This window comes from Elephantulus edwardii, unplaced genomic scaffold (assembly GCF_000299155.1).
Source record: "Elephantulus edwardii isolate Elephantulus edwardi_28Jun2011 unplaced genomic scaffold, EleEdw1.0 scaffold00005, whole genome shotgun sequence".
Taxonomy (NCBI): Eukaryota; Metazoa; Chordata; class Mammalia; order Macroscelidea; family Macroscelididae; genus Elephantulus; species Elephantulus edwardii.
In genome coordinates, this window is record NW_006399755.1 from 30,609,935 (window position 1) to 30,625,818 (window position 15,884).

Genomic DNA, 15,884 nt, shown 5'->3' on the forward strand with positions numbered 1-15,884 from the left:
CATTTGACCTAACCTAAATGCCTACGCATGGGAACAGATGACTATGTAAATAAATTATTATTTAACAACAGCGAAATAAAATAGTCATTAAAAAGAATTGAAAAGCTCTGTAAGTCCCTGGGAAGAGCAAATAGTAGACATGCTAGGCTGTTAAGCAAAAGGCTGGTGGTTCTAGTCTGCCCAGAGACATCTTTAAAGAAAGGCTTACCAATCCATATAAGGTGAACATGACTTGGTAATTGACTCACAGGGAATAGTTCTGGTTTTACAATGAATGAATGACAACCCCACCTTTCTCTAAACTTTCAATAAAATCACAATTATAAAAGTTATTTTAAAAAAAGATAGCATTGCCAGCTTGGTCCCAGTGCTATGGCCACTGCAAAGAAGGGTGGTGATCAAGGTTGTTCTTCCATCAACCAAATGGTGATTGGAGAGTATACCATCAACATTCACAAGAGAGTCCATGGAGTGTGCTTTAAGAAATGTGCTCTCAGGAACTCAAGGAGATCCAGAAATGTGCCATGAGGGAGATGGAAACATCAGATGCCTGCATTTACACCAGGCTTAACAAAGCCACCTGGGCCAAAGGAATAAAGACTATCCCATCATGCATCTATGTACAGTTGTCTAGAAAATGTAATAAGGATGAAGATTCCTCAAACAAGCTACGTATACTGGTTACCTACATAGTTGTCACCACACTCAAAAATCTGCAGATAGTCAATGTGCATGAAAACTAATAGTTTATTATAAAATAAAGTTATAAAACTGTCAAAAAAGTATTGATTTTATAAACACCAAAGGAAAGACTAAATAATTAAATGAGAAAAAAATATTTAAGGTATGTTTGATAAGACGTATTTGTTTTTAAAAAACTATGAAACCACAACTAAAATGACTATTTATCTAATCATGTGTGCATGAAAGATCTATGAGAGGACAAAAAAGAATAAGGTCTTTTACCAGAGAGGAAAAATGACAGATTACGGTCGGAGGTAGACTACGTATCATAAAGTATCTTTACTTTTGAACTTTAATACTATGTGTATGCACTACCTACTTTTTTTTTCATTACCTACTTTTAAAGCATTTTTTAAAGTGTTCACAAAGTCATTCTGTTCCACATAATCATTTTAAAAAAAGCTGATTTTAAACCATACTTCTACATGCACAAAACATTAAAGAAGCTGGAATTTATGAAGATGTGGTAACAGAATGGAAGGATGACTCAACAATCTTCATTATGTAGATGAAACAACCCTGCTTACTCAAAGTGAAGAGGACTTGAAACATTTGTTGCTAAATATAGATTAGCAACAGCCTGCAATATAGATTACATCTCAATATAAAAAACAAACAAACAAACAAAAACAAAGATCTTTACCCCTGGGCCAAAAGGCAGCATCACTATAAATGGAGAAAAGATTGAGGTTGTTAAATGATTTCATCTTCCTTGAATCCACAATCAACACTACTGGACTAGCAGTCAAGAAATGAGAAGATGTATTTATTACACTGGGCAATAAATACGGGACTTTTCCAAAGTACTGAAAAGCAATGATGTTGTCTTAAAGACTAAAATGTGCCTGATTCAAGCCATGACCTTTTCAGTTACCTTCTACAAATAAGGATGACAGAAGACAGACTCATGCCTTTGAGTTGTGGTGTTTGAGAAGAGTGCTGAATGTCCCATGGACTGCGCAAATAACATAAACATATGTCTTGGAGAAAGTACATCCAGGGTACTTCTTGGAGTCAAGGATGGTGAAACTTTGTCTCACACACTTTAGGCATATTGTTAGGAGAAGCCATTCTTTGGAAAAGTATAGCATGTTTGGAAAGGTGGAGGGTCAGCAAGAGAGAGGAAGACCCTTAATGAAATAAATTGACAAAGTGGCTGCAGCTATGGGATCAAGTATATCAGAGATGATAAGAATGGCACAGGAGTTATACTCAGGGGCACATAACAACAATAACTACATGAAAGTCATACAATCCCTTTTCATAATCTTTTACTGAGAATTCTAACTAGTAGAGTTAGTGGTCATGAAAACTGCACGTAAAGCTTTCTTACAAGTATTAAGGCATGTCACACTGAAGTCTCTGCAATAGCCCAATTATTTTTATCATTACACTATTTAGATTTTACAACCAATTTCTTCTGTTAAAAATAATTAATCACTGTCAATTTTTACAGTGGTAATACTTTCATTATCCTTCTTAATGACTCATTTGCCTTTGGTCTTTCAGCCACATTTTTAAAGCATTAAGAATACTATCTACATATGAATCCTCTCTTAATAGCTGTACCATTAAGCTATCCTTTTTTATCTTTGAGCATCTGCAACAAACGCAATACCTTTCAAAAATATCTGCTTTGGCAGAACTTGAGTTAATCTCTAAATAAAAAGGAGAAATGTAATGTGGGGAGAAGGTAAATTAATAGTTAATAAATTTTACTTTCCAAATCGCCAAATTCAAAAGTACAAAGCATGACAATACCATGGTGAATGTTAAAAAAATGGCTAATGTCAAACACTTCCAATGAATTATGATCATGAAGGGTTATACAAAGTTCAACATAAATCAAAGCAATATAAAATATACAGTGGTCGTATGAGGAGCTTACTTTACAAGGTCAGCCAAGGTAAAATCCACACAGTTCTATATTTTTTCAAGCTTTTAGGTAGAAATTACAAATACAGACTCTCAGCCTACCTAATAATGGCTTCATTATTGAACATAAACCTACAACAAATGACTTGCACTAGTTTAGGATACTTACATTTGCAATTATTTTCTTCTGGAGCAATAAACACTAGCTCTTACACAATGCATTGAAGACTCTTTATTAATTTTTAATACTTAGTAAACTTTCATACAAGCACTAAAAATGAGACTATTATCTAGTGGCTTAGTCACTATGAGATAAAAATTTTTGCAAGCTGGAAAAATAGAGGAATCTGCAATAATAAATTGTATTATTTGAATTCTTTTTAATGAAAATACCACCATAAGGAAAAGAATATCTGACTAGGTTGGTTGGAAGCATAGATTCACAAAGCTGACTGCTTGAATTCAAATTTCAATTGTAACATACACGAGGAGTAATAACGTGAACCAGTTCCTTAACCTCTTTGTTCCTTCATTTTCTCAAGTCTAAAATGAAGACAATATAGCTTAATTTAGGTGTTGTTATATATATATATATGTATATGGAAAGCATTTATAAAACAGACCATTAACTCAGTGTCAACTATTACTACCATAAGTGTCAATATTTGTATGAATAAATATTAGTTATATTCCAGAGAGATAACTTTCCAACAAATAACACAAAAACTGGGGTAAAAAACAAAAACAAATATAACTAAGGCACAATATGGAACCTCACACCTTGACACTATACAAAATTATACTCAAATTTCTCAGTAATTATATATAGTCTAGAAAAAAAGAGTATGTAATTAAGCTACAATACTCAAATTCTGGCAAAGTAAACACTTTCCTGTTTCTGAAGACAATCAGGCATGATATTACACAATGACCACTGACTCATCTAATACGGTACTCATAATAGAGCAGAATTGTAATTAGCCTCTAATTAAAATTAGAGGGGCTAGTGGATCATACTAACAATTATTCAAGTGTAAGTTCAAACTGCAGCTAAAGAAAATCACAACAAATTCACGAAAACCAAAATACAACCTCTTTGGTCTCTACCAAATAAATAAAAAATCGTATCAAGGGCAGATTTAAGGCAGTGAATACTAATGACAAAAGATCACACAGGTTGTGGGATATCAAAGAAATTATTCATAAAGAAAGCAAAAGGTCATTACAAAAATATAAAAAAGACCAAAATAGATGCTAGAAAAAACTCTGAAACTTGCACTAGAATGTAAAGGAACCAAACAATGAGAAGAAAAGATGAAGATAAGATCTCAATTGTGGAACAAATTCAAGCCTTGAATTGCATGCAATACTGAAGGACTCTATGTACATAGTATGTACATAGGAGCACTAGTGGTCTAGTGGTAAGGAGTTGCTCTACTAACCTAAAGACATTCAGTTCAAATCCACGAGTGACTCTACAAGAGAAAAATGGGCAATCTCATTCTGTACCATTTAAGGTCTCTGGAGACCCGCTGTAGGATCAGCTTTGAGTTAGCTCCAACTTAATGGCGTATTAAAACTACAGACAAAAATACTGAATGATGCAGGAAGCATCAAAAGAAACTAAAAGGAGCACAGAAAATCACCATACCAGAACAAAAAAGTGGAGACTGAATCAATTTATATTCTTGCTTTTTAGCACTCTCCAAAGCATAGCTGATCAAAATCATAGTATATTTAATTGCTTTGTATGCATCTCAAAGTTGAACAATGAATGGATAACAGAAGAAGAATCAATGGTTTTGAAATGTGGTGTTAGAGTACTGTATGTTCCATGGACTATAAAAACATAAACAAGTCTGTCTTCAAAGAACAACTCTGAGGCTGCTTCTTAGAGGCAAGAATTGTGATACTTCATCTCATATATCTTTTGCACCCTCTCAGAAGGTTCTAGTCTTTAAAAAAAGACATCATGCTTAGAAAGGTGGAGAGTGAGAGAAAGAGGAACATCTTCAACAGGATGGACTGATACAGTGACTGTAACATATCCAAGGTCATGAAGATGAAGCAGGATAGAGCAAAATTCAGACCTTTTGTTCATTCAGTCATTAAGAGTTTTCTCATCCACCCAATGTTAGGTAACAACAAAATTTGAGTACTACCTAGTGGTGTTTAACCAATGTTTAAGATTAAAAATAACTTTACTCAAAACTTCTATTACTGCTTTACCCTAAAAATCTAATGAGAAGGCACTATTTGAGTTATAACTATTCTCTGCCTTGCTCCTTTCTCTTTTCCTCTGCCCCCAAAATAGTCAGTGGAGCTCTGCTAGTCTTAAACATAGCATGTTAAGATGCTAACCAAAATGCAGCATAAGAGGTCCAAAACCCTAAGAGGTCCTTTGAGAAAAAGTTACACTATCTCCTCCTTCTAAGAACTACATCCTCAGGGGAGCTCTGGTGGCCTAGTGGCAAGGAGCTGTACTACAATCCCAGAGGCGCACGGTTTGAATCCACCAGATGCTCTGCCGGGGAAGGAGGGACAATCTCCTCCTGTACCAGTCAGATCTGATTTTGATGGTACACTCACACAAAAATAATAAAATTTAAAAAAAAGAACTACATCCTCAGAAAGCTAAAGGGTGAGTTCCCAGGAGGCAAAATGGTAATGAGTTTAGAGAAAACTTATTTAAAATGCTTTTCTGAAATTTAGTTTCCCCATTTTGTTCTGTAGTTACATTACTAACTGTAGACTGTAATCGGAGTCAGCTCTCTCATTTCAACTACAAATGCATGCTTTGTTTCTCTCAACTATATGACTACCATTATAAATTCTAAAATATTCAACCTGTACAGTTCTACCTCCCTGCTCCATGAGCCAGTTAAAAAAAATTTATTTGCTGATTCATCTCTTCCCAAAAAGCAAATTCTTTGTCAATAATCCCTAAATGGATCATTCTTATATGAATCAGGAGTTGGGTAAATTTTAGAATGTAATTTTACAATTAAGTTCCTATTTCAAATGCAAAGTCATTGCCATGGAGTCAGAATCACATGGCAAGAGTGTCTGTCTTTTTCTCGCCTGCCTTTGCGTTGCCAGCAAACACCTTTACCCACACTTCACTAAATAAAGACATCTATTTATCAGTTCTCCAAATCTAATGAAATAGGTAAGGAGCTCTGGAGGCCTACTCTGTAGAGTGTGGTGTTGCTAATACAAGGCAGCATCTCTCCAGGAATCTGAAACCATCAGCAGTTTTGTTTTTCTTAGTGAAATTTATAAAACTGTACAGTTACAAATATGTTTAGTGTGAAGTTATCTTTAAGAACATTTGACAAAAGTAAAAAATGTAATTTTCTAAATTGGATGACTGTTAATAATATTCATATTGATATAATAATGTACTATTTCCCATTTCTTTATATATTATTTCATTAAATTCACCGTAGCCCTTTAACCAGTGTCTCTATTTCTTTTATTTGAGATTTTATTGAAAGTTTATAAAGAACTTGGATTTCCATTCATTCATTGTTGTACATTTTCCTCCCTGCCTCTCCTTCCCCCCAGTTCACTTTTTTCTTTGGGAAAAAAAAGTTCTTTCATTGTTATACAGCACCATCAGCACTCTTCCAGACCACTTTACTATGCAGCTCTTATTCTGGACTCTTGTCATGTCAATAATACCTAATCATATATTCTTATACAGTTATCTCCCATCTGTTTCAATGCCCTGCACATTATTTATCCCCTCTTTTCTTACTTTCCTCCCAACGTCAATTTCAGTCCTGTTTTATAACAGTGTATTATGTAGTATCTGTCTTTTTGTGACTGAGATATTTCTTTCATTCAGTCTAATGTCCTCCAGGGTCACCCATTTTGTTTAATATTTCATGAGTCCTATATTTTTCAGTGCTGCATAATATTCCGTTATGTGAATATACCACAATTTCTCTATCCATTTGTTTGTTGATGGGCACTTGAGTTGTTTCCAACTCTTTGCTATTGTGAACAAAGCAGCAATAAACATGGATGTGCATATATCTGCTCGGGAGGCAGTTCTGGTTTCTTTGGAGTATATTCCCAGTAGTGCAACTGCCATGTCAAATGGTATTTCTATTTCCAACTTTTTGAAAAAGTGCCACACTGCCTTCCATAGTGGTTGCCCATTTTACATTCCCACCAACAGTGAATAAGGGTTTCAATTTCTCCACAACCTCACCAGCATTTGTTGTTTGCAGCTCTGTTGAATTTTGCTTTTCTTACTGGGGTGAGATGCTATCTCATAGTTGTTTAAGGTACCAATTAGCACAGCAGTACTAAGGAAATAAAATGCTGTGCATGATTTTACCAGGCTTTCCTGGAAGTATATTCTAGAGGTAAGTAATTAACATAAAACGAAAGTAAAACAAGTCATATTTTAAAGTAAAAATTTCTATCCTTTTAATACCTGAAAATTCTATGACTACCTATTCCACAAAACCTACTGTTCTCAATATGAGAGAGTCAGGTAGAGGCAAATTTCTATTCACCTTATTCAGCTTCCTAATAAATTCACACAAGACAAACGGAATATATTAATAGTTGGGAATTTGACCTTTCGTGGCTTTTGCTAAACCTTCACTTGGCCTTGCAAAAAAACACTTTCAAATTTCAGGATATATTGCCTAATTACAAGAAAGAATGGTATTACCAATTAACTAACTTCCCGCAAAAGCAAATTTTAAATTGTGTTTACCTGTCATATAAATGTCACAGAGATAACAATTCTATATACCACTGATAAATGGTGAAAACTTGTAGCATACGGCCACACTAACATGAAATGTTTTATTTCCAGGGCTTTACTACAGAAGGAAGTGTATGAAGCCTTTTAATTTAAATAAAATTACATAAGCTTTACTATCCATTCTCCAAGATACACAAAGAAAAGGGAAAAAACCTCAAAACCAAACAAACTCTCCCTCAAAACTCTTTTGCAGCAAAATCACTTTATGTAATTTTCACAGAAACAAATGTCAGTGTACGTGGTGATGATGAGAATGAAGATGAATGGAGAAAAAGACTCTAGAATTTAATAAAGACAATAATTAAATCTGCACCAGCAATGAACACAGTGAACAAAAGATATTTCATTGTAAATACTGACTATATTTTTTTTTAAAAGATATCATGTTTAGAACTGACAAATGGATTATTTTGTTAGTTAGGAATTTAAACATTTAAAGACATCAAGTTTTTCTTTTCATTTTTTTTTTAAAAAAATTTTGTTATTTTTTGAGCATGTACCGTCAAATCATATCTGACTGGTACAGGAGGAAACTGTCCCTCCTTCTCCGGCAGAGTCATTCTTTATTCAAGTTCATTTTCAAATTTCGGCCTTACCATTTACAATATGCAAAATAAAAACTTACAGATAATACTAGAAGAGTAATAATAAAAGCAGGATATAAAAATGCAAATATTTTTAAAAAAAGGAATGCAAATATTTATAGAGATTTCTACTCTGGTATTATTTGTTGTTGTTGATCGTCGTCAAGCTGAGTATGACTCATAGTGACCCTACGATGGTATAAAGGAGCAAGAAATTTCATTGCAGTTTCATCTACCAGCTGTTACAAAGGAGGATGGCGAGATGGTCAGCTATAGACCAGTTCTGACTCAACGGCACACAATAATAATATAAGATACATAGATTGCTCTATTATGGGCAATTTAACTGAACATCTATGATCACATCTGAAAGGTATTCTGTAAACTAAATCACAGTGATCAAAGGAGTTTACAAGAACTTGTGCTGAGTTTGTTCATTAACTTACAGTAAATTATGGCAAACCTATACTTTATTCAATTACTTCACAAATATTTACTAAGCAGATATAATGTGATAGTTAAGATAGTTACAGTGGGAACGGGAAGATGACATACTCTTTGCTATTTCTTGTTTTACTCTAATTTTAAGCAATATATAAACTTTCAGAATCCTAAAGTACTGTTATTTCCTGATTAAAAGACATTTCCCAAAATATGTTTTCTTTTTCATCAACAACCCATAATTCAATAATAATCCAAAGAGAAGTTCTAATAGCCAAGAAGGCACTCTAGCACAGAAATATCCCGGGGGGGGGGGGAGATAAGTAGAATCTATTTCAGTAATCTTAAATCACACTGCCAAAGAAAGGAATTAATGCTGTTACATAAGGCTCAAAATATTTTTCTTTTAATATGTTCCCGATTGCCTTATTATATTAAAAGAAAAAAGAATTGATTTTTAGATCACTTAGCATTTCATATGCATTGGTAGAGTACATTTTGCTTTATTAAACCACAATGTGTTTGGGCAGCACTAAAGTATTAAAATGTTTATCTTAAAGTAAAGAGCTCTCTTGCCAATAGTTTTAATCCTCCATGATTAAAACCCCCATCAAAGTTCTAAAAATACTACAGTAACTGGTAAACTGGTATGTGGGTATGTATGAGGGGAGTGTGTGTGTGTGTGTGTGTGTGTGTGTGTGTGTGCGTGTGTGTATACATTTTTCCTTTTGTGATCTTTCACATTTCCTTTAAGTGGATTTGTAGTTTCACCTCACTGTCTAACTTTTTTATCATTTTACCAGGAACAGTTCTTTTAATTAAGCTCATTGAGTTTAATATAGTAGGGAGGAAGGATAGAAACCTCTGATGAGGCAGTGGGAGAGAGGACAGAACAAGAATTGTCTATGACTGCAAATTTGTATGAGGCTTCTTATTGAAGTGCTGGAAATATTCTAAAATTAGATGGTGATGATACTTGCACAGTGCTGTAAATATACTTTAAATAAGTCAATTTTTGGATACATGAAATATATCTAAAAAAACTGAGGGACCAAAACTGAAGGAAAATATTTCCATCTAAAAGTTACACTAAAGTCTAGTCTCCACATGCATAAATCAATTGCTTCCTTTATTGCATAAGTATTTTACTACCTATCATTTTACTAAGGGGGGTATTGATTATAGAAATAGTAAAGAAAATTTAAAAAACATTTTTACATAGTAGTCTTGGACATGAAATCACTCCATTTGCTTAAGTCAATGCTTGCCTTAAACAACCACCATTTTATATTCATTTAATACAAACTAATCTGTTACAAATTAACTGTTTGAGGGTCCTTTTACCTGGTAATCCAAAATGCTGAATCCCAAGCCTTTGTCATCTTTTACCAGCTCAACAATTTTAACTTCAGGAGACCACAGTGCTAATTCTCCATCATCATCTTCAGAATTGATGTCTATATTGTGGTCTACCTGAAATAGAAAGAAGATTGCTTCAAAACTCTGTTATTTCCACTCTACAAAGAATCAACATCTTAAGAATTTCATATCATCTACCAAAAAGAGGATTTTTCTTCTTGGCATGCTTTTTCTTTTAAACTTTTTCAATAGGGCCATGCACTAGGCACAGACATTCAAGTATAAAATCTATGAAAATTCAAGCACTTGGAGAATGCAGATGGTTCATCTATTTCTTTTAAACTAAATAACCTACTTCATTCAAAGTGTTAACACTGACCTCTTACACTTCAATGAGTTCTGTCATCCCATTAGAAGCATAAAAGAAAAATATGCAATTAAAGTAAAATTTAAAACATCATACACTTAAAAAGTATTTAAGCAGGAATACCTGCATTCCTAATTACAGTGAGAGACAAGAGAGAAAGATGCCAAAATAAACAAGTCAGAACAGGACACACAGAAACAGCTTCTGATGCCTCCTAGAATTTTTTGAAAGAAACTTTACTAAAAAAATGTAAGGTGGAGAGAGGAGAGAAGTAAATTCAAAAGGAACCACTTAAGTTTAAAACCAAGGAAAAAACCACTGCAATGAAATAATGAAAAGCTGATCATGAAGGAAGCATATCAGCAGACCTTCCAAGCACACAAACCATTGGTTACTTTCTCTGTTATCATACTGTTAAATTCCTGAAGCCTCAATTCCTCCTTCTTTTAGACAAGAGTCACTGTGATACGGAATTTCAAGAATGTGCTAGAAAGCCAGAAAGATGACTAACCAGGAAAATAAAGGTGTTTCAGGCTTCTTTTAAATGGTATCCTTTAACAGTCCTGCTGGTGCAGTGGTTATGCACTCAGCTGTTAACCAAAATGTCAGTAGCTTGAGCCCAAAAGCTGCTCTATTAGACAAAGACGTGGCATTCTATCTCCATAAAGATTACTCAGACTAGACTCATTATTGTCAAATCGGAATACACTCACCTGAACCTCAGCAAGTTTTCAGAAGTCATAAATCACATGAGAAGAGTGATTTACACATCTTTCTCCCATGGTACAGCTGGTGGATTTGAACCAATTGCTTCTGGATTAGTAGTTCAACTTCTGATCCAGTAAGCCACCAGAATACCCTAAAAAGATTAAGCCATGGGGAAATCCTACACAGAAGTTCTACTCTGTACTACGAGTCTGAATCAATACTATATAGCACTGAGTTTCGGGGTGTGTGGTTTTGATATGTTTGTATTCCCCAAATTACTTGGAACTTCCCTCTAAGCTCATGGATTTTTTTTTCTAGTAGCCTTAAAAATAACAAAGTTCCTGGCCCTAGATTAGACTAGAAACTTCAAATTTCATAAGGCTACCAGAGTTAACCACTGTTATTCACTTAACACAGAGCAGTACCTTTGTCACACAAGCATTTGGGGGGAAAGTCCATGTTGTTGTTGCTAGGAGCTGTCAAGTACAACTCAGTGACAACATGAACGGTGGATCCAAACCTGGTCCTATCCTGTGTCACCTTCACACCTCTTGACACTTTAGAGCCCATTGCCGCAGTCACCCTGTCAATCTACCTAGTTGAAGATTTTCCTCTCCTTCATCAACCCTCCACCCTTCTAAGAATTATGTCCCTCTCCAGAGAACAGCCTCTCTTAGCAACATGCCCACAGTATGTAAGGTGAAGCCTTCTCATCCTTGCTTCCAAAGAGAACTCCAGCTGCACCCTCTCTAAGACATATTTGTTTGTTCTCTTGGCCATCCATGTGATGTTCAGTGATCAAAGGCATCAATTCTTCTGCCATCTCTTTTCTTTGTCCAGCTCTCTGATGCATAGCAAGTGATCAGAAAAACCATGGCCTTAATCAGATGCACCTTAGTCCTCAAACTGACATCATTACTCCTCAATAATTTGCAGAGGTCCCTATCTGCAGTCTAGAGAACTAGAGGTAGTCCATAATATAGGTAATACAGTATTGTATGCCTGTCACAATTCAAAGGCTATCTGGCGAACAAAAAAACATTTTTAAAATTAGCGTTGCTCCAGATCTCAACTTGAGACTTTAAGACATGTATGGTCAAAGTCCAATCTGCACTAGATTAAATCTGACCATAGGAAGAATTTCTTTAATTATAAAACTTGAAACTATCAGGAAAGTTCTGGATTAGTCACCAGTACATATTTCAGTCTGATGAAAGAAGTGTAGTATACTTTAAAAGAAAATACATGTATCACTCAATAAAAACTAAAGTTCTAATGACTATACAATATGATGGGAGTTTTATTGGGGCATTTAATATCCTCACTGATTAATGAGGATTAGAATTTTGATTGAGTTGCCTATCCAGAAAAGGGCTTAACGACATAAGACAGTATCAGGATAAATGAGAAATAACAGAGGAAAAGAGAGCCAGAATGTCATAATACTAAGTATAATTATACATTGCAAGTTTATACAACTTTCAAGGCAACGAAAGTACATTCAGTATTATATTCCGACCTGATATATATCATTTTTGATACAATCAATTTTGCATAACCCTTGTATTTACAGAATAGAAAGCAATCAACTAATGCACAGCAAGGCTGACATTTAGCATAATTCAAAGCTGCTGTTTGTCCATTGTGGTAGAGAGTGACGGATAGGAGCACAGAGTCAGCAAGCAGGGCTGGTGATTTACACACCCTGCAAGATTAGATTAAAGGCATTTTTATCAACCTTCAGATGTAAGCCAATACCAACATTTCATATTAGTAAAGGTAGCAAAAATCACAAAAGTGGAGCTTCTGAGCTTATTCTCAAAAATAATTTTTACAAAAGATAATTTTTTTTAAAAAATATCAATATGTACTATCTTTAAGCATCTTTTATTATATACCTAGCACTGAATAAAAGCACCATGATATGCAAATTCAATTTAGGATACAATCTCTGCCTTCAAGATTCATATACACAAAAGTATCAATGATTAAAAAGCAATACTATAAAGTTCTTTAGAAAGTCAGAAAAAGATTTGGATACCTATAACTAATTTTTACTCAGAATAAAACAACAACATTTGCTGAGAGAGTTATGGATAACTTTGAAGTACAAAGCACCATGCTTGGAAAGTTGTATTATCACTTCATTTCATCCTCATATAAACTGAGGAGATAGGCAAGGATTATAACTATCCTCATTTTCCGATGAGCAATATGAAGATCATTAAGGGAGGGTGTGTCATGATTCCTGATGATCTACTTCTGAAAAGTAACTGCCGTTGGAAACCCTGGGAAGCACAGTTGTACTCAGGCACGCACAAGGTCACTAAGAGACTCCAGTCGATGGCAACTGGGCCCGTGCCAGCACTAGGGCCCAACTGTCTTGAAATCCATCCTTTACCCAGATAAATGGGAAGGCTCCATGGATCTGAACTGTTGTTAATGGAACTATAATCTATGAGACTAGCAAGGTGGAAAAGTGGCCCAAAGGATAAGGTTACAGATGACAGAAGATGGCAATGCACATGTTTTCATCATTACAATGCTCGTAAAACGGAGTAGTAAACACGCAGAATGTGTGACTTCATTCTCTGACCTCCTAAAGGCTTTTACAGCAATTTCTAGACTCATTTCAAAATTGGTCATAGATCTTTGTATTTTTAAGCCGCTGAAAAAGAGAACTCCATTAGATATTCAACACTCACCAACATCTTAAACTTATTAAGATGAACTGAGCTGAAATGGGAGCAAAAAGTAATGAGTCCAAGCAATTACTAAAAAAGCTTTCTGAAATAAAAATGCATGCACATTAATGTCACCAACAATTCAAGGTAAAGAAAGAAAAGAGTTTTACAACATTAAATAAAAAGTAACAATTTGAAGATATATGCATTGTTGCCTTTGAGATTATTACAGTCAAATTAGGGGGTGGGTGAGAGAGGAACTTCCCCACTCCCTCTCACAGTACAATTCAAGGACAATCTTGCAGAATGGCAACTGTAGCATCTTCATTTTACTACCTCTGGCTCAGGAAGTGAGGGCTCAGTGGTCCTTGGTTCATCTACAGAAGCCTCATCATCATCAAACAACCTTCGACAACAAACCAAGGTAAAGGGGGGTGGCACTTCTTTGAGGAAGGAGACTGCTTCTCGGCGAGATTTTCCTAAGAGTTGTACACCATTGACCTAGGAAGACAATGTCAGAAGTAACAAAAACAAGTATGAGATATCATTTCACCCCAGTAACAACAGCAAAGTTCAACAGAACAGTAAACAATAAATGCTTGCGAGGTTGTGGAGTGACTGGAACCCTTGTTCAATGCTGGTGGGAGTGTGAAATGGTGCCTTTTCTCAAAAAGTTGGAAATAGAAATACCATTTGACCCAGCAATGCCACTACTGGGAATACATACTAAAGAAACCATAACTACCATCCAAACAGATATAGGCACACCCATGTTTATTGCTGCATCATTTACAAAAGCAAAGAGATGGAAGGAGCACAGATGCCCATCAACAAATAAATGGATAAAAAAACCTATGGTTTATTCATACAATGGAATACTATGCAGCACTGAAAAATAATGAACTTGTAAAACATTACACATTGGGGACTCTGGAGCACCTCATGTTAAGTGAAATATCTCAGTCACAAAAGGACAAATACTGCATACCACCACAGTTATAAAGCAGGTCTAGCATGAGGAGTTTGGCGGAGAATAGAGGAAGCATAGATATATAATAACCATAGCATTGGAACAGATGAAAGGAAGAACTGTCTAAAATGAATATATGATTAGGCATTATATGTATAACAGCACCCCAGAATAAGAGATACATCATTGCAAAGAGGACTGGGGCTGGGGGGAAGAGGTAATCATGCAACAATGAATGAATATTTTTTTAAAAAAGTAAACTGAGAGAGGGGAAAAGGAGGGAGAGCGAATAAAATGTGCAACAATGAATGAATGAATGAATATCTAACTTCTCTATAAATATTCACTAAAATAACAATTAAAATAAAATATTATTTAGAAAAAAGGAGTGACCAGACATCAAATGAATAAGTTAATTATTGCTTTAATCATTTCAGAAAAATGAAATAGAACACAAGATTTCATTTTCCTTATAAACAAAATACTTAAATTTAATCACATTATTTTAGTAATAACAATATATTAGAAATTTTACATTTCTAAAACTTAAGGCTAAATCATTTTATGTGAATGAAGGTCAAGTATAATCTAGTGCACACACACACACACCCCAGAGAGCTCTGAAGAACGTGATTCACATCCACCAGCTGCTCCACAGAAGACAGATAGGCAGTCTCCTTGCATGTAATTTACTGCCTCTGAAGACAGTACACAACCACAATGTGTGTTGTAAACACACATACCCTTACATAAAGTACAAAATAATCAACCAAATCCACTGCCTTGGAATCAATCCGATCTCAGAGTGACTGTACAGGACACAGTAGAACTGTCCTGCAGGGTTTCCAAGGCTACAAATCTCTACAGAAGCAGACTGTCTAGATGGTGAATTTGAAATTCCAACCATTTGATTATCAGTCCAGTGCTTAAACTACTGTGTCATGGGGGATCCTAAAATGTGATACTGTTGTTGTCAACTAACACTCAGTGACCCTATGAACAACAGCCCTGTGCCTTGCCCTATCCTGCACCATCCTCACAATCTTGGACATGCTTGAGACTACTATTACAATCATCATGTCAATCCATACTGTTGAGGGTCTTTCTCAAATTCTCTACCTTTCCCAAGATGTTGTCTTTTTCTAAGAACCAGTACATCCTGACCACATGTCCTAAGTATGGGCACCATCCTTGTTTCTAAGGGGCTCCCCAGGAGTACTTCTTCCAAATAGACTTGTTTGTTCTTTTGGAAGTCCACGAAATAATTGGTACTCTTCTCCCAAACACTATAATTCAAAGGCATAGATTCTCCTTCTGTTACTCTATTCACGGTCTAACACTTATATGCCAAAGAAGCAACTGGGGG

The 15,884-nt window shown here is 35.1% G+C and overlaps 1 protein-coding gene across 1 annotated transcript in view; it reads right to left on the bottom strand.

Moving 5' to 3' along the window:
• INADL (InaD-like (Drosophila)) overlaps window positions 1-15,884 on the bottom strand; it is a 462,714-nt gene that overhangs the window by 358,987 nt on the left and 87,843 nt on the right. The window contains exons 14-15 of the mRNA XM_006879774.1: window positions 13,885-14,049; window positions 9,775-9,903 (exon numbers count right to left, since the gene is read on the bottom strand). Coding sequence (XP_006879836.1) covers window positions 9,775-9,903; window positions 13,885-14,049 — 294 coding nt within the window. The remainder of the gene's footprint in view (window positions 1-9,774; window positions 9,904-13,884; window positions 14,050-15,884) is intronic.